The sequence below is a fragment of the Tamandua tetradactyla genome, chromosome 26, assembly GCF_023851605.1.
Source record: "Tamandua tetradactyla isolate mTamTet1 chromosome 26, mTamTet1.pri, whole genome shotgun sequence".
Taxonomy (NCBI): domain Eukaryota; kingdom Metazoa; phylum Chordata; class Mammalia; order Pilosa; family Myrmecophagidae; genus Tamandua; species Tamandua tetradactyla.
This window is the reverse complement of record NC_135352.1, coordinates 6,562,433-6,586,708: the sequence shown is the minus strand read 5'-3', so window position 1 is coordinate 6,586,708 and position 24,276 is coordinate 6,562,433. Positions and strand designations below refer to the sequence as shown.

General features: G+C 38.8%; 1 protein-coding gene and 1 long non-coding RNA gene across 10 annotated transcripts in view; one reads left to right on the top strand and one right to left on the bottom strand.

Annotated features, from left to right (window-relative positions):
• LOC143669962 (uncharacterized) overlaps window positions 1-24,276 on the bottom strand; it is an 83,418-nt gene that overhangs the window by 58,642 nt on the left and 500 nt on the right. The window lies entirely within an intron of this gene.
• KCNU1 (potassium calcium-activated channel subfamily U member 1) overlaps window positions 22,402-24,276 on the top strand; it is a 163,577-nt gene continuing 161,702 nt past the window's right edge. Inside the window, exon 1 of the mRNA XM_077144622.1 lies at window positions 22,402-22,659. Coding sequence (XP_077000737.1) covers window positions 22,627-22,659 — 33 coding nt within the window. The 5' untranslated portion in view covers window positions 22,402-22,626. The remainder of the gene's footprint in view (window positions 22,660-24,276) is intronic.

The following is a 24,276-nucleotide window of genomic DNA, read 5'->3' as shown; positions in this document are numbered from 1 at the left end:
TCCATTTGTCCTAAAAGCTCTCAGTTGGGAGATCTTTTATCTCCCTCTCTCACTCCCACAGTACAAGGCCCTTGTCTTTCTGTTTCATAGATATATCCTTAACACCTACAGCAGCGTCTGACTGTTACATGTTATACATAATGTCTGTTTTATGATTTTTTACTCTGTCACACTTGTCTGAATGTTGTACCAAATCCAAACTATTTTAATTACTGTGACTTGATAAAACAAGTAATAACTAATAGGGAAGATTCTTGTCCCTTTTTAAACTCTCTGTGGGAAGTCTCATCCAGAAGAACCCTATAGTACAGACTATCAGAACACTTTCTATGCAGAATCACAGTGAAACAAATCAAAAAGAGAAAAATAAAACTAAATGTTACTACATAAAAGTATGAACTTTGTATGTTGCAAAACATCAGAAATGAAATTCGGAGAAGTATTTGAAAAAAATATATCAGTATTTGTGCAGAGGTTAGAGAGACACTGTGAGCCCATTTAGGGCATCAGGTCATACCTTCCACCCCCAGAGTCCTCTGTGGGCTCTGAGGGACCACTCCCTACCTGCCTCAAGCTTTCCAACTGCCACAGAATCTTCAGGGAGAGGGGAGAGATGCTCAAATAAGCCTTTGATGTGCAAGGAGATAAGTGAAAGAGAGCATGGGAATCCTGAACACAATCAGGATCCAAGTGTCTTCACAGAGGCCCCATAGGAAGTATGTCTGGAAGTAAGGGCCTGAACCAAAGTTCAGTGGGAAGGTGGCTCCAAGAAAAGCATGAAGTTGGCCTGGTCATCAGTTCTGCCACAGTTCCACCTCTGCCCTTAGATCATCTGTGCTATCTGAGAAGGTAAAGCCTACGGCATAATGGAGAAGATCTGTTTTAGGAAACCCCTTCCAAAAAGCTTGTCAAACGACATGAGGAAGAGAGATGGGGTAAGATGACAGTAGAGTGAGATGTGGAATTTAGTCCATCCTAAATTCCAACAAGTAAATAGCCAGAAACTATACAAAATGACTGCTAGGGGATATCAGTGGCCAGACACAGATTGTACACCAGCCTGGAACAGATGGAATGGCTGAGACCCTAAACAGAACTGTAAGCTTCCCAAGCCATGGAAGTGGCACCCTTCCCCCATGGACATGGCAGACTGGTTCCTGCAAGAAGCTAGCTCAACCAAGCCCCAATTTAAATAGCAAATTCCAATACTGATGAAAATAAGCTGTGGGCACAGAAAAACCTGGCAGAAGCATTAAAAGAACCAGGAGATTTTGCTTCAGTAAAGAGGGGATGGGGGGGCCACGGTGGCTCAGCAGGTAAGAATGCTTGCCTGCCATGCCCGAGGATCCAGGTTTGATTCCCGGTGCCTGCCCATGTTAAAAAAAAAAAAAAAAGGAGGGGATGGGGCTGACAGAAAAAAATAAAAATAAAAAACCAGAGGCTTTTTGAGTTAGACAGCACAAAATACTGGAAAAGGGCTGGACCCCAAGGAAAGGGGGCACATAGAGCCTGGGAGCATATTGACTCACACACTAACTCCAGCTCTTGAATGACAAACCCAAGGAGTAGGGGGTCCCACTCTGAGAAGACTTTTTAATTCTTTAATTTCTTAACATATCATTTGAAATAATTGTGAGCACTCACAGGCTTTAGCACAGACACAGGCAAGAGTAGAATTAAGGCATGTCTGAGAGGCAAAGTAAATAGTGAGGTGAAAGGGGCAATTCCCTAAAGAGTATATCTTTCCCCTGAAAAGGGGGACACCATTCAGCTCAAGTAGAAGCCCCACCTTCAGGTAATTCAGGCCCCAGGGGCTAGAAAGCAGAAGCAATCAATGCCCACCTATTGCCTCAGCTTAGACCTCAACCATGCCCTTAACAAGGAGATGCTACTGAAATTAAAGGCACCCTATCATTTTATGCTGGTGGGAAGCTACAGGCAGACAAACACCACATGCTGGGCTGTATAAGAAAAGCACCAAGTCTAGAGGCTTCATAGGAAAGTTTGTCAACCTGCTGTGTCTCACTTTCAAAGAAACTTGATACTGGCTTCTCTCTCCTCCTGAGACATGGACCTGTCCTGGGAAAGTCTGACGGGTTGATCATATTTGAGGAGAGCTTCCTCAGAAAAAAGATCCATATAGGGAGAGCAAGAAACCAAAAAACAAGAACTGAAAAATTGGGATCAGTTAAAACGGAACCTATGCTAGAGGTCTGGAATAAGTTAAATAGAAAGCCAAAGAGCAAACAGAAAACAAAGCCAACAAACAAGAAAACTCTAGGTAAAAGAGAGAAAACAATCTCCAGAATAAATGAATTAAGGAAATCAAATGCCTAAATGCCAGTAAAAAAAAAATCATATTAGGAAAAGTGAAGATTTGGTCCAGTCAAAGGAACAAACCAACAGTTCAAATGAGATATAAGAGGTGAAACAACTAATTCAGGATGTTTGAACAGACATGCAAAATTTCATCAAAAAACAAATCAACGTGCTGAGGGAGGGTTAAAGAAGACATTGGGTGAATATAAAGAACTTAAAAGTTGAAAAAGTGAACCACAGAACTTATGGGTATGAAAGTCTCAATAGAAGAGATGGAAAAAACAATGGAGACCTACACAATAGATTTGAAGAATCAGAAGAAAGGATTAACCAGAAGATGGACATCTGAAATCCAATACACAAAAAATATATAGGGAAAAGAATGGAAAAATATGAGTAGGGTCTCAAGGATTTGAATGAAAACATGAAGTGCATGAATATATGTGTTATGGGTGTCACAGAAGGAGAAGAGAGGGGAAAAGGAGCAGAAAGACTAATGAAGGATATAATCACTGAAAATTTCCCATCTCTTTTGAAAGACATAAAATTACAGATCCAATAAGTGCAACACACCCTAAATAGAATAGATCCAAATAGGCATGTTCCAAAACACTTACTAATCAGATTCCCAAATGCCAAAGACAAAGAGAGAATTTTGAAAGGAACAAGATAAAACCATCACATACAAGGGAAACTTGATAAGACTATCTACAGATTTCTCAGCAGGAACCATGGAGGCAAAGGGCAGTGGTATGATATATTTATAAGATTCTAATTGATAAAAACTGCCAACAAAAGAATTCTCTACCCAGCAAAGCTGTCCTTCAAAAATGAGGGGGTAGGGTGTATGGGTTGTTTACTGGTAGAATACTTGCTTTTCATGTGGGAGACCCAGGTCCGATTCCTGGACCATGCACCTCCCACAAAAAAAATCAGAGGGAAATTAAAATATTCTCTCTTCAGAGAGAATTTGTGGCTAAGAGACCAGTTCTACAAGAAATACTAAAAGGAGCACTACAGACAGATAGGAAATGACAGGAAAGAGAAATCTGGGTAAAAGTGAAAACATGAAGACTATCAGTAAAGGTAAAAAGAGGGAAAAAATGAGGTAATGACATAGTAAGCTCAAAAGACAAAATGGCAGAAGAAAGTACTGCCTTTATACTAATGACATTATTGTAAATGTTATTACTGTAAATGTTGATCAAACTCCCTAATCAAAAGACATAGACTGGCAGAATGGATTAAAAAAAAAACAAAAACAGAACTCGCCAATATGCCATCTAGAGGAGACTCACTTTAGACCCAAGGACAAAAATGGCTTGAAATGGAAAGGTTCGAAAAAGATATTTCAGGCAAATAACAACCAGAAAAGAGCAGGGGAAGCTATACGAATATGACAGATTAGACTTCAAATGAAAGACAATTAAAAGAGAAAAAAGAAGGGCACATTATAAATAGAAGGAGCAATTCAACAAAAAGACACAACAACCATAAATATTTAGGACCAACCCAAAGTGTTCCAAAATACATGAAGTAAACACCGACAACAATTAAGGGAAAAATAGGCACCTCTACCATAATAGTTGGAGATTTCAATTCCATGCTCTCATCAAAGAATAGAACATCTAGACAGAGGATCAATAAGGAAACAGATTTTGAATAATATGATAAATTAACCAGACTTAACAAACATTTATGGAACATTACACCCCACAACTGCAAGATACCCGTTTTTCTCAAGTGCATATGTATTATTCTCAAGGATAGACCATATACTGGGTCACAAAGGAATTCTCAATAAATTTTAAGAGATTTAAATTATGCAAAATACTTTCTCATATCATAATGGAATGAAGTTGGAAATAAAAAACATTTGTGAATAACCAGAAAATTCACAAGTATATGGAAGTTAAACAGCATACTTCTAAACAACTGGTAGGTCAATAAAGAAATACCAGAGAAATCAGTAAATATTTAGAGGCAAGAGAGAATGCAAATGAATAACATCAGAAATGGAAGAGGAGACATAACTACCCAACCCTGCAGAAATAAAGAAGGTAATGAGAGGATTCTATGAGCAACTATATGATAATAAACTAGACAATATAGATGAAATGGACAACTTCCTAGGCAGGCATAAATGACCAACACTGATTTGAGAAGAAATAGATGACCTCAATAAAGCAATCACAAGTAAAAAGATTGAAGATGTCATCCAGAAGCTCCCAAAAAAGAAAAGTCTAGGACCAGATAGCTTCACATATGAATTCTACCAAGCATTCAAGAAAGAGTTAGTACCAATCCTGCCAAACTCTTCAAAAAAATTTAAGAGGAGAGAAAGCTACCTAACTCATTCTATAATGCCAAATATCACCCTAATACCAAAGCCAGACAAAGATACTTACAAGAAAATTACAGACCAAACTCTCTATATAGGTGCAAAAATCCTAAACAAAATACTTGCAAACCAAAGACAGCAGTACATTCAAATAATTATACACCAGAGTGAAGTGGGATGCATTCCAGGGAAGCAAGGTTGGTTCAACATAAGAAAATCAATTAATGTAATATACTGTATCAAGAAATCAAAGCAGAAAAGCTAAGTGATCAACTCGATTGATGCAGAAGAGGCATTTGACAAAATTCAACATTCTTTCTTGATGAAAACATTTCAAAAGATAGGAATAGAAGAGAACTTCCTTAACATGATAAAAGAAATATATGTAAAAACCACAGCTAACATCATCCTCAATGAGAAAAGACAGAAAGTTTTCCCTCTAAGATCAGGAACAAGACAAGGATGCCCACTATCACCATTGCTATTAAACATTGTGCTTGAAATTCTAGCCAATGCAATTAGACAAGAAAAAGAAATAAAAGGCATCCAAATTTGGAAAGGAAGAAGTAAAACTCTCAATGTTTGCAGATGTCATGATACCATATGTCAAAAATCTCAAAAAGTCTATAGCAAAGCTTCTAGAGCCAATGAATGAGTACAGCAAAGTGACAGGTACAAGATCAACACCCAAAAATCAGTAATGCTTCTATACACTAGTAATGAACAATCTGAGAAGGGATTCAAGGAAAAAAAAATCCATTTACAATAGCAACCAAAAGAATCAAATATTTAGGAATAAATTAAACTAAGGATCCAAAAGACCTATACACAGAAAACTACAAGAAATTGCTAAAAGGAAACATAGAAGACTGAAATAAAGTGAAGGGCATACTATGTTAATGGATTGGAGGACTAAATGTAGTTACCCAAATTAATTTATAGATTCAATGCAAAACCAATTAAATAATATACTATTATGTGATGATACTGTGAGTCGACTGTACACTATGGTTGGAATTTATGTGTATGAAGATTTCTCAATAACAATATTAAAGAAAAGAGAGACGTGGAGGAACCTTCCTGCTGGTTAGTCAGAGAGCAGAGCCCTCAGGCTCATTCCCAAATGTAGAAAACAACTCAAGGTGGTTGTCAAGAACTCAGAGATAGAAGGGCTAGCCATCATAAAAAGGTACTGGAGTCTTATTTTTTGTGATTCCCCCTCTGCCCCAAACCAAGTTCCTAGAGAAATAATATGTAAACGATCAAAAATAAAATGTTTGATCAAGGAGGTCAAGTGCCAGGACATGTGAAATTGCCAAAAATTTTATCTATTTAAATTGCTGATAGGATATGTCTAGGGCACCTATGAGTTACAAATAGCAGAGCCAAAGTGGTAATACTAGCCTTAACATAAAAGGTGTTCTTAAAACCAAAGCAAAGAAATGACTGATTTATGGTGGAAAAATTGGCAAAGGTGATCAATGGATAATTTACTAATGAAGTACTATGACCAAACTAAAAATAACACATGTATGAAATTCAACTTCTAAAAAAATAAAAGAACAAATAAAAATATAAAAGTTAAAACAACAACCACTTTATCAGTTGAAGCAACATAAAAAGTTGTTAAACATGATGGTGTGGATAAAAGGAAAATAACTCACTCTAGAAGTAGTAAGAATGATGCAAACTTTCTAGGAGATTTGACACTAAATATTACAGGCTTATAAAGGCTGTGTTCTCCCTGGTGTTTATGGCAGCATTGTTTGAGATTTGCAATAGATGGAAGTATCCTGAGGGTACATCAACTGAAGAATGGAAGGGAGAACTGTGGTGTATACATACAATGGACAACTGAGAGCTTGTAAGAAGGAATAAAGTCATGAGGCGTGCAACCAAACAAATGAAACTTGAAGACAGTATGTTGAATGAAATAAGTTAGAAATGAAAATCCAAATATTATTATACCCCACTAATATGGACGAACTGTCATGTGCAAACTTGGGGAATTAAAGTTGAGAGCATGGGTTATCAGGTTGGAGCCTATTGTAAAGTTTCTGAGATTGTAAGCTTTTACAGTGGTCACATCTATTCCAGAGTTGTAGCTGTTATTTCTAGATTCTGAGATGCTGAGCTTGTTGTGGATAACTTGGTCATTCCCTGGAACTTCGGGTATCTGTGTGAAACCTGAGACTCAGAGTTAGAGTTCTCAGTTATGAAAGTCAGCATTACCCCATTGAACAACTGGTAAAAACACTGAAAAAGTGATCAGACTTCAATTAGAGTCTCAGGTTTCACACAGATACCCGATCAGACTTCAATTAGAGATACAAATGAAGCTGATCTAGGTAGGACTAAGGTAAAGCATACTAAAGGTTAAAACTTCAGCTTCTGTATGAGACCAAAGGAGATATTTAGTTGGTGTGAAATTTATATTTTTGTAAGCACACACTCTAACCTATGGTCAGCAATCAGCTTATTTGAACACCACAATTACATGGAATCTTGAATAAGGAGTGAGGTTTTGTTATTTTGTACAGGTTGGTGGGATTCCCTGATATATCCCAGAGTTATTTAGCAAGAAGATTAAAAAGTATTTGCAAAGTCCCCTTGAGGGACTGGGGGAAAAGATGGAAATATTCAATTTCCCCACCCGGAAAAAGACCTGATATTCTCACAATCATTAAAGACAGCCAATTTGATGGGACAAACTTGAGGTTTGTCCTTATGAAACTTATTCCTGCAAAGGAGAAGCTAAGCCTACTCATCTCTTGTTGCTCGCATGTGGCCTCTATCTCTAAGCCAACACTGCAGGTGAGCTCACCGCCCTCCCGCCTACTTGGGACATGAGTTTCAGGGGTGTAAATCTCCCTGGCAACATGGGACTTGATTCTAGGGGATGAGTGTGACTCTGGCATTGTGGGAGTGAGAAAGCCTTCTTGACTAAAAGGGGAAAGAGAAATGAAACAAAATAGTTTCAGCAGCTGAGAGATTTCAAATAGAGCCAAGAGGTCATTCTGGGAATTATTCGTATGCAATATATAGATATCCCCTTTCAGTTTTTGATGTATTGGAGTAGCTAGGGGGAAATAAAGAAAACTGTTGAACTATAATCCAATAGTCTTGATTCTTGAAGATGATTAAATAACTATATAGCTTTTACCGTGTGACTGTATGATGGTGAAAACCTTGTGACTGACACTCCTTTTATCCAGTTTTTGGACAGGTGCATAAGAAAATAAATAAATAAATAGTAGGGAGTATGGAAGTATGAGATGTTTTCAGTGTTCTTTTTCACTTTTTTTTACTTTTATTCTTATTTTATTTATTTTAAAGTAATGAAAATATTCAAAAATCTATTGTGATGATGAATGCACGGCTATATGATGACAACGTGAACCACTGCTTGTACAATTTGGATGATTATGTGGTATATATGTGAATATGTAAATATATATATGTATGTGTGTGTATATATATATATATGTACATCAATAAAATTGCATTAAAAAAAGGCCTATATTCTTTGACAGTGATTTCACTTTTTTAGTTCAAGCCAAGGAAGCCATTAGAGATGGAAACTAATATTTTCAAAGATATTTACGGCAACATTTTATGATAAAAGTATTGAAAGCAACCTAAATATCTAAGGAATAGATAAATATTGCACAGTTATTAAAATAATGTTTTAAGGCAATTTTAATAACATAGAAAATATTCAGTATTTAATGTTCCGTGAAAGGGAAAAAAGCATGCAAAACTATACAGTGTGATTACCTACTGAACTGAAAGATACCTGAGCCTTATCCCTTTATTGATAAGATGATTAAGGTTCAGAATATAAATTTAAGGTCAGATCAGAGAGGATAAATGACTTTCCCAAAGTCATCGAGTTAGCTAGAAAAAGAACCCAGACCAGAATTGCAGTCCCCAAATCATTATGCACTGTTCCTGGAATTTGCTCACGTAAATTTCTTGTCTCACATGGTGCATTTTTAGGGGCTTCCAATGTCACATCTTCCAATATTTCTCTTCTCATTAGTATCTGTCCTTATCAACCGTAATGATTCTTGATCAAACTGCCATTATCTCCAAACCCATATTGACTGGGTAACAAGAATTCTTTTAAAAACTACTTTGCCTACTCTCTTCTCTAAATGGTTTTGTTCTTCTTATCTGTAACATATCATTAACACTTCAAGAAATACTCATTCATGAGGAAAATATCCCCGAGCATTTTCAAATTCACAAATTTTTAAATACCACAATAATATACCATTTTTCCAAAATGTAGTAAAGTATAACTTAAAAATTTAAGTGCCTCCCCTTAGACAGTGGTTTCACAAATTCAATGCTGAAGCCTTTTATATGGCTATCAAAATAAATTCTGGAAGAAGCAATTTTTGAAATAGTTTCATAGATTGCTTACTCTTATTTCCCCGCAGAGTATATAATAGACCTGAGTCAAACCCCCTATTCGACTCCTTAATTTTATTTTCTGGCTGAGCAAAATAACTTTTGAATCACTTAACTTTCATTCCAAACCTAGTTGTTGACTTTGTTTTCAAAAAATATAAATGTTTAAACAACTCAGTAATACAGAGAATTTTGGTGAATAGGCAGTGCTGAGTAGGAACCGAGTTGGGTTGAGATTTAGATGCTGGGTCACCAGTTAAGTTCATCCACTGAGATTTGCCATCTTAATCCATTCTAGAATATTAAGATCAAATTCGTGAGGACTGCATGCAAAATTTCCAATCACTACTTGTCCCAAATAATTGAAAGCTTCAATGCTATTCATAAATGCCAAGTCTAGTCTATATTTAATGTTCAGTGAAAGGGGAAAAAGCATGCAAAACCATGCAGTGTGATTACCTACAAACAATAAAATCACTTTTTTTTTAATGGGTTTTGATTTCCAGAAAAACACTTGAGTATCTATAGTCTTTTAAAAAATTATCCTATGCCTATATTCTCCCCTTCCAATTTAACTTAGTGAGAGGTTCTGTGCTCCTAACTTCGTCCTGAATATAATGTTGAACATAAAATACTTGCTCATTAGTTACCTGTTTGATTATCTGACAAAAGCTCTGCAGACATAAGAGGACCAGATTGTTAGTGGAAACTAAAGAGAGGAAAGACTGAAAGGTATGTTCTCGGGGGCACCTCTGTTTGGTCTTATGCAAACAAACCTTTGATTTCTTACATTATCCCAAACAATATTTTGTTCTACCATGAAAGATGAACATGTGCCTGGATCTAATGGTTTCTTTCAACAATGATGTGAAAATGAGAAATATGTCATTTAATACATTAAATGAAAGGGAAAATCGCATTGAAAGTGGTTAGCTGAGATAGCAAATTCTCCTGTTCCTGGCATGGAATAAAGTACAAATGGATGCTCTAATAGTAATGCTCATTTTTCTCTCCCTAGTAAATACTGGTTTCTTTGGAACTATTGGGCAGTTGTGTCAAGATATGGTCCCGATTCCATGTCATATTTGGGGCTTGAATAAGTCAAAGACTTTGATGTAGACTTACTATTTACTATTTTCCTGGTATAAATTTATTTTGGTTAAGGGAATATTTTAAAGGTATTTTTCAATGATTATTATAAAACTCACCAGCCATAAATAGCTCTTTTTTTTTGGGGGGGGGGGGGGTAGGGGGAGGGTGGGTACATGGTCCAGGAATCAAACCTGGGTCTTCCTCATTGAAGGAGAGCATTCTATCACTGAACAACCCATAAATAACTCTTTAATTCAGGCTATCAAATAAATTTCAATTAGATTTCAAACAATAAATACTAGAGCTCATGTTACCTTTCCTATATGCAACCCGTGACCAAGTGTGCTCAACTTTACCTCCTAAATATCTCTCAAATTCATCCACTTTTCTCTTTTCTCTAAAGCCATCCTTTAATTTCAAGCAACCCTATTCCCTGGCTTGGATGTTGGTAATTTTTTTCCATTCTGGTTCCCCACCCATCTCTTCTCTGACTGCAGAGAGGGATTTAGGAAACATAAATCTGATGTCAGGTCTGCAGAGACTTTCCATTGCTGTCAGGGTGAAAGTCCCACCCCTCAGCAGGATGCACAGAGCCTGGCGTGGTCCCACCCTGAGGCCTCTGTCCCCTTCTGCTCTGTATCCCAGGACATGCTCCTATGCAACCAGACTCAAGAATCATGCCTCGTCCCAAGTCAGGGTATGCTGTTCTGAATTCTCACGGAAACTCAGTGCTCTTCATTCACAGTCCTCATTTTCCTTTGTAACTTGAAACTTTCTTTGAGGGACCATTTGCTCAAATACCCCTTCGGACCACCTCTGCTAACCATTGTGGGCCAAGTCCCCAGCACTAAATATTGAGTGCTCAGTAACTTGGTCAACAAGCGATGAACAAAGGAACAGCTACAGACTTATTGATTACTTTATTTAAAGCTTTTTTTTGAAGTTGTGCATATTCATTATAGAGAATATGGAAAATAAATAATAGGGGGAAAAAACTATGATCCCATCAACCAAAGATAACAGGTAGCCCTGCATTTTGCGTTACATTTTCTCCCAGTCTTTCTTTTCTCAAGCATATAGGTTCAAATATTATTAGGATACTATTGTTCATTAAATGCTGCTCTTTATTTTACTTAATGTTACTCTGTGATAACTAATTTTCCATACTGAGAATATCAGGATAATAAGCTATCAGCAAGGTTTCTTTATTCTTTATTTTTTTTAATTGTTTAATGGTCAGGTACTTTGCATTACTTTTTCCATTAAGAATGATCTTTTTTAAGTACTTTTTTTCCAAATTTCGATTGTGTCTTTTTTTCAAACTTTTTTTAAAACTTTTTTATTGTATAATATAACATACATACCAAGCAAAGAAATAAAAAGGCAGTAGTTTTTAACACACTCTTCAACAAGTAGTTACAGGACAGATCCAAGAGTATTTCATGGGCTACCGTACGATCCTCTCATATTGTTCCTTTAGCTGCTCCAGAATATAGGAGGCTAGAGGCCTTAAATATTTTATTATCACAATCGACCTTTCTTCCTTCTTTTTTTGTGAAAAATAACATATATATTAAAAAGCTATAACATTTCAAGCACAGTACCACAATTAGTTGTAGAACATATTTCAGAGTTTGACAGAGGTTACAATTTCACAATTTTAGGTGTTTACTTCTAGCTGCTCTAAAATACTGGAGACTAAAAGAGATATCAATTGAATGATTCAGCATTCAATTCATTTAATCCTATCTTCTATGTATAATTCCACCTTCATCTTTGATCTTTCCATCCCTTTCTTTAGGGGTGTTTGGATTATGGCCAAACATTTCTCTTGGAAGGGTCTGTCACTAATATGGGGTAGGGAGATGGAACTATCTGATGTTCTGGAGAGCCTGGGGTAGGTTTCAGGACTTATCTGGACCAGGGACCCATCTGAAGGTTGTAGGTTTCTGGCAAGTTACTCTAGTGCTTGGAATCCTTAAGTAATCTTACAAATTACCCTAGGTGTTCTTTAGGATTGGCTGGAATGGTCCTTGTTGGGGGTTGGCAGGTTATGACAGGTAGCAAGGTCTAACTGAAGTTTGCATAAGAGCAACCCCCAGAGTAGCCTCTCGACTCTATTTGAACTCTCTCTGCCACTGATACTTTATTAATTACACTTCTTTTCCCCCATTTGGTCAGGATGGAATTGTTGATCCCATGGTGCCGGTCTGGATTCATCCCTGAGAGTCATCTCCCACGTTGCCAGGGAGACTTTCACCCCTGGATGTCATGTCTCACATAGAGGGGGAGGGCGATGATTTCACTTGCAGAGTTGGGCTTAGAGAGAGAGTGAGGACACATCTGAGGAACAAAAGAAGTCCTCCAGAAGTAACTCTTAGGCATGCCTATAGGTAGTCTAAGCTTTCCTATATAAGCTACCTATGTAAGTTTCACAAGAAAGAGCCTCATGATCAAGGGCATGGCCTATTGATTTGGGTGTCCCTAAAGTTTGACACAGTATCAGGAGACTTCTTGATGGTAAGGTTTAATAGTTCCATATTCTTTCTTCCCTCCCTCAGGGGACTTCACCTGTACTTTTTGATTAGCTGCTTAATATACTCTAGGATGTTTTCAGGCATTACAGTAATCTATCCAGGATTAAAGGACCTTGTTCTTATTCTGCTCCCTGTGTTTCAATTGTTCAAATGCATATTTTTATTGTATCTTAAGGATTGACACTTAAAAATGGATTATTGAGCCAAAAGAAATATTTTTGACATTTTTTTCAGCATTTACATTTTCATCAGCAGTAGATAAGGCAACATGTTTGGCTATACTCATGGCAAAAATAAATATTTAGGTATTTAAAGTTTCCTATTTTCATAAACATAAAAAAAAAATACTTTTGTTTGAATCTTCAGGTGTTTTTCAAATGTTAATTTGTTTTTGTTTGTCTTCCCTGAATGTTCATGCTCCTTTTCACTTTTCTAGAAGTGGTCAGTGTTTCTCACCAATTTTATCTTGTTAGAGGTATCCAAATTTGGACTAATTATTTATAGTAAATATATCACTTGGCTTTAATTCCATTAGGTTTATATCTAAAAATATAATTTCTATATAATCAAAGAAATTCAGTTTTCTTTTGTGATTTCAGCATATCTTTATGCTTAGAAAACCTTTTCTCCTGCCAGATCAGATAAATCACATATGAATTCTCTTCTGGAATTTAGTTTCTCCCTTCCTTCAGCCCCCCAAGAAAGAACAAACTCGAGCTGTAAAGCAACAAAGGGATTTATTTGGGATCTTAGAATTGTCATTCAGGTGCATCTGAACTGGGTCTCAGTTGAGGCTTCAGGAGGAGTTTTCAAAAGGAGAAAGAGCAAATAACAAAAAGAAGTTAGGGTGCAGGTCTTAGAAATAGGTTTCATTTTTAGAAAGGGAATAGTTCTGTTGGATGCTTAGGCTTTGATTATTGACAGTCAGTTTTTGGTGGGTTGGGGTGGCAGAAGCATCTGTCCATATGCACAGCTCTCTAACTCCATTTTAAAGTCTCTTAGTCGAAGTTACACCATTTTTCTTTCACCCTTCCTTCTTCCTTCTCTCTTTCTCTCTCTCCCCCCTCATTTCTTAAATATATTTCTGTAAATCTCATTTCTGTTTTAAAGAATCAAGCACTGAAATTAAGGAGACAGGATAAACAGTTCTACCTCTGATTGAGTCTGTGATCACTGCATTTAGCGCACATCCTCAAGTAAATTTGCTATCATAACACTTGCCTTCCTGGACTATATTGCAAAGAAGAAGATCTGAAGACGTCATCTCTGCTCCCTTCTCCCCTTTGCACGTATGTTCATTCTTGCATTTCTTGACATTTTCTCATCTTTATTTCATCCCCCATATTCTACCTAGTATTAATTACTGTCTCCTCAGGCCACACCCCCTGAGGATGTAATTAAATACTACATGCTCCTTCACAGTTTTCCACTGCTCTGTGTGGGCTTGCCCTCTCTCTACCACTATCCTCTCCACTAAATATCTGCTCTAGCATCTAAGCAGATCTTGCAAGAGGCTGCAGAGGAAACAAATCTCTGCAAATCTCAACTGACTGATTTCAAAATAAAAGTAATCCATAAGAATGTATCTCTCATCCTCAACCCTACCCTAACCAGGAAACTTGCACCTTAAAACATATACAGAGGGGAAAAAACAAAAAGCAACAACATATACAGAAGGGTTAACCTAATTCCAGACAGATACACGGAAGCACTTAATGGCAAATTATGTGTTCCCAGTAACTTTCAGACTTGTGTGTGTGTGTGTGGGGGGGGGGGAGATTCTCATTCTCAGGTTCTGGACATAGTTTTCCAGTGTTCAAACGTCAAACTGGAGAACTTGTAGCTGACCTCACCCCACCAGAGTTCACTCTGTCCTGACTCCCAGGACACCGCAGCTCCTTCAAAGTGCCACAGCCTCTCATCCTGGCTGTCCCTTAAGTGAGCTCTACTCAGAGCTAGCTGCAGAGTGCTGCTAATTAAGTGTGTTGGCTGCCCCTCCTGTTTTCATTGTGCCCTGCCTTCCCTTTTCCCCAGCCCCTGCCCCCTTTTTTTCTCATTAGACTGAAGAGCTCCTCTTAGATACAACAATAATTTCCAAACCAAAGCACTGGAGGCTGCCGGGATATTTATATCAGGCCATTAAAGATCCTTCATTAACGGCGAGTGGCCCTTTGTAAAGAACCACGTAGTAGCTGGGAAGAAGGACTGAGGTTTAATCTCCCCTGCAGGGAAGCTGCCTCTGATGCTAAAGATTTCACTGCCCAAGATGAAGACAGCAGCTAGGGACAGACCAGCCTGTAGAGCAGCGTCGCCTGACGGTGAAAGCAACGATGCTGGAGTCACTTACACTCTGAATCAAAATCAACACTTCTTAGCCTGGCCATGCTGAATTTCTCAGGGCCTTAAACTTTTTTCTTTTTTATAATCTCTAAAGTGAGGAAATGTATATCTATTAGGCAGGGCCAGGATGACTCAGTAAAGCAATCTGCATGAGATTTGTCGTTTGTGCCCTATGCCAAACGAATGACAGCTATTGATACTGACTTTCCAAAGTGTTTCCCACTTTAAATTTACAAAGGGCTTTCCTGCATTCCCAGCCCTGGCCCTCTGCAATCCAGGAGGCAGGCTGGGGACTGCGTTGTTTTGTTGTTGCTGTCGTCCAGTACTGGTAAGTAGCAAAGTCAAGATTCATACCCGTCTCTTGAGAGTTCGGCGTTCTTTGCTGTGACCACAAAAGACCTCTCGGCCTTCGGATGTTGGAACCAGTCTCTGGGGACCGACCATGGCTGCCTGTGGATAATGAGCTTCTAAACAGCCTGCAGTGGTTCGCTTGGTCGCTTTTACTCTGTCTACTTGATTTCAGCCAGGCAGTACTAAAGCTGGGAAGTCCAGCTATTGTGTGCTGTCAATTTATTTAATGATTATTTGAGAAGCAGGTGATTGCTATTAGAGTGCAAGTGACAGATTGCCCATTAGATAGAAATGCGTGTTTTCAGCCCAGAAACTCTCAGCAAACAGGGAAGCAGAGCTGGAATGCCTGCCTCCCAGGCACCACTGTTTGCCTCCCAGAAGAGAGGTTAATGAGTGGTTCTCTGGGTGCCGTTTGTCTTCCTGGGGGAACTGGTTAATTTTGTCCTACTTTGTACTTTGTTTTGCATTGTCACATTAAATAGGGAAAAGTTTTATGACTCCCTGCCTCTACCTCTGACATCTGTGGTGGACCCTGATTGTCTATGAATGAAAGCATACTTGTACGTTCTTTGCAGGAAGGAAAGCCCAGGGCAAAGAAGGCAGATTGGATGGGGATGCAATAAAGTAGTGTATTAATTTGGTTCTCTGTTATGTTTACTAATCCACGGTGCTGATTAAGAGAGGAAAAGGGACTCTGACAACCATTCCCAGACCAACTGATGAGATTCATGCGCTCAGCCCAAAACAAGTATCTTTCAACTCTATGAGCAAAACCAAGACATTTGCAAACTAAGAAGAGATGGTCCAGGGTTCTCCTTTATCTCATATAGTTAATTAGGACTCCGGGTTCTTTTTCTCCCCACCCTGAGTAGGAACTGCAAAGGAGCGGTTCCTAAAGGATCCATTTATTTAGGTGTATCTCCAGGCAAAGGAACCCAACTTTTTCTTTAAAAAATACATTTAAAATAAATTAGAGAGAGAGAGAGAGAGAGAGAGAGAGAGAGAGAGAGAGAGAGAGAGAGAGAGAGAGAGAGAGAGGGGCCCCCTCCAGGTAAAAGTTAGTCAAGGTTGCTCTCTTGTGGCAACATTTCCAAAGAGCAACCTTTTGCTTTGGTGGAGAAACTGCAGAAACCCAGCACTGCGTACTAGTTTACAGGCCCTCGTAAATGAGGCGGGGAAGCAGGCTGCAAGCTCCGAGATGGCCATTCTATGGAGTGTGACTGTCTCAACAAGAAAATAAAATCTTGCCAACACATCACTATCCTTTCTCCTTTTACTATCTCTCTTAGTCAGAGACAATTTGATCCTTATTTCTTCTGTACTACATTTTTTTTTCCTTCCATCAGGTCGATGCTTGTTAGAAGCGTTTTAAAAAGATACTTTAAGACACTCAGCAGGCTCAAAGATGTTCCTAAATAAATTCACCATTAATCCTTGTCAACTACTAACCAGTAGTAGGTTTTCTTTTTTCTCCAAAGCACTACACATTTTGATGAGTTGATGGTAACTTTCTTCACACAGACTAAAGGACAGATTCTTGTGCCTGGAGCTCAGTTTTTCCATTTCTAAAAGAAATGAGTAGAACTAAGCTAAATGGATTTAAGATTCTATACTACATGTGTCCCAACTCGAAATAATTTTTACATATATTCCAAAGGCCCTTACTTCAAGGACAAGCAAAATAATAATAATAATAAATGTATTAGTGTAACAATTACATCCAGGTACTACCTCAAGGGCGTGGCATACATGGCAGTGTTTAGACAAGTGCAATTAAAAGCATACTGTTAGGGGGTGCAAGGGTCGTTGAGGGGTAGAATTCTCGCCTGCCATGTGGGAGACCCTGGTTTGATTCCCAGCCCATGCACTTCTCAAACAAACAAATAAATCAATAAAAACAAACATAAAATATTCAACAAATGGTGCTGCAATAATGGTGTACTCACAGAAAAAGAATAAAATGTGACCCAGCTATACAGAATACAAAAATAAAAGCATACGGCTGACGGAGAGTGTCAGAAATACCAATGAAGAGGGCAAGATCAGCCTCTGAAAAAGGAGAAAGAATACAGCTGCAGGAATCAGTGAAACACTGTCTAGAAGATCTTAGCCAGTTCCAGGGCACTTCATTTACTCATGAATGAGCCTTTTATAATTTGTTTAGATTTTATTTAAATTTGTGGGTTCAAATAAATTGTGGTTTTCAAGTTATTTTGTATTTAAGGCCAGTTGTTTCCTAAGATAACTGAAGAACAGGTGGGCTGTTCTAAACCAAAGATGGGTAGCTAAAGGCCAGTCCTTCTGTCTCTTGCCAAAGCCCAAAGCAGGCAAGGAGAAGGGTTGAGGGGTGGGATGAGATGGGGTGGGGAGGGGTGCAGAAAGAAGTGATTGCATAGGCTGCATTCATCTCCTGGACTATTGGTTTTGTACCCTAAGCTTCAAGTTGGCTATGAAGACCCAGAGGCCCCAATGCCCCAGTTAATAAGAATTGAGAATTTGAATTATTCCTCACATAGCACCTGGAGGAATAATGCTACCAGCTGGGAAGAGGTTCCCTGATCTGCCTTAGTCTGTCAGTGGAAAACCAGTAATTCCAATCAGGAGCTATGGTGAGGATGGGCAAAAGGATGCCGGAGTAATTGTTACATTGGCGCTGTGGCCAGAATCGCTGGAATCACTGGTTGGAGCTGCCACAGGAGGGCCTGGACTTTTTGTCTCCCTCACAGCACTTTTGCTGGCAGGCATTAAACATTCTTAGGAAATTACCAGCTTGATGTTCAGCTGGCCTGATTGCTGAAGGAGATTGATTGCATTATTCATTCTCGTGAAAAGATTTTTAAGACTCTCAAGGATCCATGGAGATTATATTAAAACAACAGCAACAACTAAACTTCAAACTTATTAAAAGCATAATTTATTTTTTTCTTTCAAAAGGCACAGAGTCACAGAAAATGGGTTTGGGGGGAGGTTAAAAGAGTTTGGAGGTCTTGTATCTTATAGAATTGGGTGCCCCTCTCCACCTCTCTTACTTCCTACTTTTCATTTCCCCTTTCTGATTCTCTTCCAGATGGGGGCCTCCATCTTCTTAAATTAAAAGAAGAAATAAAATACACAAAGGCTCAGGCAGTTTTTTAAAACCCTGCTGCTTGCCAATTCTCTATGAAATACTGCCATCTACTGGCCACATGGCAAAGTCTCATGTCTTTGTGTTTTTTATTATACTTACACCACATTTTAGTAAGACCATCACCAGACATTTATTAGGATAGAATAATTAGGAATCACAAATCAGAAAATCAATGACATTAAAGAAATTCTTCACTTTGCACTTAGCAATTTGCCCAAGTAATGCTCACATGTATTGTGTATGTATTTGTATATGTATGTGTATGTGTATGTGTATGTGTGTGTGTGTGTATGTGTGTGTGTGTATGTGTATGTGTATGTGCGTGTGTGTGTGTGTGTGTGTATGTGTATGTGTGTATGTGTATGTGTATGTGTATGTGTATGTGTGTGTGTGTGTGTGTGTATGTGTATGTGTGTGTGCGTGTGTGTGTGTATGTGTGTGTGTGTATGTGTATGTGTGTGTGTGTATGTGTATGTGTGTGTGTGTGTATGTGTATGTGTATGTGTGTGTGTGTGTGTATGTGTATGTGTGTGTGTATGTGTGTGTGTGTGTGTGTATATGTATGTGTATATGCATGTGTATGTGTATATGTATATGTATATGTATATGTATATGTATATATGTATTAGTTAGGGTTCTCTAGAGAAACAGAACCAGCAGGGAACACTCGCAGATATAAAATTTATAAAAGTGTCTCACGTGACCATGGGAACTCAGAGTCCAAAATCCGTAGGACAGGCTGTGAAGCTGACCATTCCGATGGAGGGTCTGGACAAACTCCACGGGAGAGGCTCACCAGCCGAAGCAGGAAGAGAGCCTGTCTCTTCTGAATCCTCCTTAAAAGGCTTCCAGTGATTAGATTGAGCATCACTCATTGCAGAAGACACTCCCCTTGGCTGATTACAAATGAATCAGCTGTGGATGCAGGTGACGTGATCATGATCTAATTCTATGAAATGTCCTCATCGCAACAAACAGGCCAGCACTTGCCCAGCCAGACAGACAAATACCACCACTTGGCCAAGTTGACACATATATCTGACCGTGACAATATGTATATGTATAGATAGATAGACAGACATCTGCCTTGTGCAAACACCTAATGTGAGGCACAACTCTGTCTTATTGCAGAAAACAGTAGGTAAGAAGGCACGGAATTCTGGGCAAAGAAAGAGGAAGAGACGGTCTCTTTGGCAAACCAGTTAGCATATTTCTGAACACCTAAATAAAGCACTCTGAATTCAAACATGGATTCAAAGACAGCAGCCAAGGTACTCATATTCTCTCTATGCAGAAAAGCAATTCCATGGAACCTGAAAATAAACTGGATTCCAAATAAATTTTCAAAAAGGGAAAACCTTTCTATAAAAAGCTACTCACAAGTGTTGCTTCTTCATTTTGTTCATTTAAAAAAAATCCATTTGGAGAATAAGGTCAGACACTGGAATATGGAAAGATGCTTACCGTCTTTTAGAGAAATGATTTGGGATTATGGAATCAAAAATTATAGTGTGTCACAGCTAAGAGAGTCTCAAAAACCAATCCAGCTTCCTCATTTTATTGATAAGAAACTAAGATTCGGGGGACTTGAAAAATGTGCCCAAAAGCTTATAGTTCAGAAGTAGAACAAAAATCTGACAATGAAGGAAAACAAAACGTCAGATTTATGTATGATTTTAAATATAATGACATCATTTATATGAGCAGTGTCTCTCAGGGTTGTACGTTTCTAAAACAGACCCACAATCACACTGAAACAGGATATATATTCTATATTCCACTATTAGAATAAAATCCCCACACAGTAGAACTTTCTATTGTGGTTTATCCCCTTAGAATAAACAGAAAACAGCATAGAGTGAAGACAAACTGCAGTCCCCTGTTAAAGGGTGATTTTCAATAAAGCATGAATCTAAATGAAATATAAGCCACATTCCCGCAAAAGTAAACTTTCTCTAAATGTAGTCATGATACAACAGCTTCCTTTCCATGAAAGTTTGAGAGAGGAGGCCAACCAAAGGCAAAATCTTTAGGTGAAAGTGGAATAGTTTCATGTAAACATCTTAGAGACTGAGGTTCTAATCTTTAAGGCACCTGGCTGAAGTGAGAGAGCTGGTAAATCAACAAGGAGATGTGTACTTCAGAAACAGCTTATTGTGATGTGTTTTCACCCCATCCTGAATGCCCCGTGGAGTTAAAACCATCTTCAGTCTTGATTTTAGTTCTGGTTCTGCCATTGACCAGCTGTGTGAATCGCGGCCCAGCATTTCTTAAGTGGTGTGTCTGGCTGATGGTGTGGCTATTTTCTTTGGGGGTATAAAATAAAAGTACTGCTGATGGTGATGGAAAGGGCAGGGGTCTACTGTTAGATACAACGGATGGATTTAGGACCTCAACAGGTAATATTTATAATGCGAGTATTCTTTTCAGAAGCACTTCAAGCCCGTGCAAATTCATGAGTGCTGCTACACACACTTACAAAAGCCAAGTTCTTATTTTCCTTCCTCAGATACAGCACGTTTCATGCGCAGAGTAAATTTTTAAAATGAAACACATATTCGATCTCATTATAAAGTATAATTTTTCCAGAATAGTTGAGTACCCAGAGGTAAATTAGAGAGATGTTTACAAAGTGAAGCTATTTTTCTAATCAAATCACAGACATCTTAAAAAATCCATTTGAACTAGGAAAAAAAAAACGCTTTAGTTGCAGTCTTCATTTCCCAGGTCTAGTTCTAAGGACACAGCAGCGAAAGGCCCCAGCCACCACCCTCTGCTTCACCAGAACCCGCTGTCAGCTCGTACCGCCTCTCCCTCTCCTCACACAGACCAACTTCACTTCCTCAATGTCCCTTTCATGTGCCCCCTTCTCTCCCTCCAACACCACATCTCCCCTGGGCTGGCCAGGAGGATCTAAAGGGTCCCCTGTACTTCCCTTTCACTCTAGACACTCCAATGTCTGCTCTGTACAATGCCAGAGTGTTCCTACACACCTGAAATTAAATGGTTTAATCCCTTTTCTAGAACCCTTCTATCGTGTCCTCTTATTTTTGGGATAAAGTTTTAGAAAATAATCTTGAAATGGAATAAAGGATTTGCATAGCTTGTTTCCCTTAATGCAGTCAGCCTTCCCCTGGGTCACTGCATCACACCAACCACCCTTGTCTCACCGGCAGAAGTGCCATTCTCTTCCCCACCTTTGCTCAGGATTCTTTCTCTCAGAAGGACTTAGTCCCCAGCCTTTCCAACCCTACCAGTGGTATGAACCTCGTTAGCCTCTCATCCTTCAGACACGATGTCCTTGGGCAGCATTCCTAGCCTCTCACCCCCATCTAGACGAGGCACTGCCTTCTACAACATACGTTTTCTTCGAAACTCTTTTCCAGTTTTTCATTGTAAATATCCTCCTCAGCTAAACGGGTTAGGTTTGTTCTGTTGACAACTATACTCCCAATGAGTCTACACATAATAAGTGCTCAACTCTCTCTCTCTCTCTCTCTCTCACACACACACAGAGTATGTGAACTGGGAGATAAGGAGTAGAGAAATGCAGATATTCTAATTTAAGACCCATGTAGATCCAAAATTGCATTCACCTTATAAATATAATTGAGGCTATAGTATCCATTTATTCAATCATCAAATAGGTATGTGGTCCATAAGACCTGCCCAGCAGGTACTGGGTTCAATATAATAGACACAGAGTACTCAGCGATGGTTAAAACAGGTGCAGTTCCTACCTTTGTAGAAATTGAAATCTGTGGGGAGGGGGGGAATGAAAAATAAACCAGGCACCCATTAGCATCTAATTATCAATTATGACCAGTTCTATGAAGTGATAGAAAGGAAAAGGTCAGAATGATGTGAGAGAACAATGGGGTATTATAATGGGACCTCCTTTCCAAAAGACGGTGAAGGAGCAGTCTAAATGGAGACGCAGGGGATGAAAAACACCAGCTAAGAGACACGTCAGTGAATGTACCAAGTGGAAGGAGCAGCTTAACTCAGAAAGTTCTGAAGAAGAAAAGATTTTGCGTGCTCTAGTAGATGAAAAGAGACAGTACAGCTCGGCTGAGTATGGAAGGAGCTGTTTGAGACTGAGAATGACCAACTGTCCCAGTTTTCCCAGGACTGAGGTGTGTCCTAGGACGTCCGGTACTGAAATGGGGGCTGTCCTAGACCAACTAGGAAACTTGATCACCTTATATTTAAAATGAAACTAGAGATTGTCTTTCGAAACAGTACATTTTTTTTTAATCACTGACAGTAGCTAATAATTTATCATGATAAAAGAAGATTAGAGACACAAACTGTGAGGTTGTATAAATTAAATTGACTCTTTTGTCCTTGTGGGATAAGCTCTGGGAAGAGGTAAGGATATCCAATCAACAGTTTGGAAAGACTCAGTTATATGTTGACAATATTAAGTAGCAAACGTTAGGAAAATAAGAAAATTTCATTGTCGAGGATAGTTTAATAACTAGCTATTAAGAGTGAGCAGATTCAGTAAATGATATGCAATAACTTCAACTAGAAAATGCTGATCTTATTTTCCCAATAGCCATGGTGTGTGTGTGTGTGTGTGTATGTGATCAAGTGAGCACTTCCTTTCTTTCTTCCTTCAGTTCCTTTCTTCCATGCTAACCCTTTCTTTCTTTCCTTCTGTTTCCTTTAAAACAAAGGCCATTCAGAAAAGGAACTGAAATTACTAGCTGTCCTTTTTTGTATTGAGTTTTATGTTTTTCCAAATATTCTCACATTACATTACTGAATCCCCACAATACTTTACCTAGGTATTATCTTCAAGATAAAACAAGATTATGTAAAGCAAAGGTGGTCTTTAGACATCATGTAGTATATTCAGTAGGCCTGGAACCCAGGGCTTCTGACTCCTAGACTAGAGTTCCTTCCAGAACTAGGTAGTTTGGAGCTGTATGTACCCCAGAGAAAAACATGCTCGTAAGCTCAATCCGTTCTTGTGGGTATGAAGCCAATGTACGCAGGACCTTTTGATAAGGTTACATCTGTTAGGGTGCAGCCCACCTCAGTCAGGATGGGTCTTAATTCCAGTACTGAAGTCCTTTATAAGCAGAATGAAATGTAGACATACAGACAGGGATTGGGAGCAGGAAGCTGAACACGAACGGACCCTGGAAGAGAAGGGAGAGTCTGCCATGTGCATTGTCATGTGACAGAGAAGCCCAGGACCAGAGATCACCAGAAGTCAGCCCCAGAATTCCAGTCTTGGGGAAGAAAATATCACCTTGATGGCACCTTGATTTGGACTTTCTTTTAACTCAAAACCATGAGCAAATTAATTCCCACTGTTTACCCCAACCCATTTCACGGTGTATGTTTGAGCAGCCGAGGAACTAAAACAGCCACTGTGCTTGTCAGCCAGATCAATGACAGGATTTTATGGAAATTATAGGTGGGCTTAAAGGAATAATGTTTGTGGCCGCAATTCTGGGAAATGCTATTGTTATCTTCTATAAATAGTCTGCCACACAGGGCAGAGTCATGGACAACAAAATTTCTCCTGAGTCTTGTAACCTCATCTTTGTAATAACTGGGGTGAGGCAAACCCTCCAATGGGCTCTGACATTTTAACTGCCATCTGCACGTGCTGAAAGGCATGATATTTTCTTATACGTTTAGAAACATAGAGAAAAGAAAGGAAATCATTTTCATTCTGAACTGGACCAAAGGATTGCTGACAGGGCAGACCTATAAAGAAGAGATCAGGGGAACAG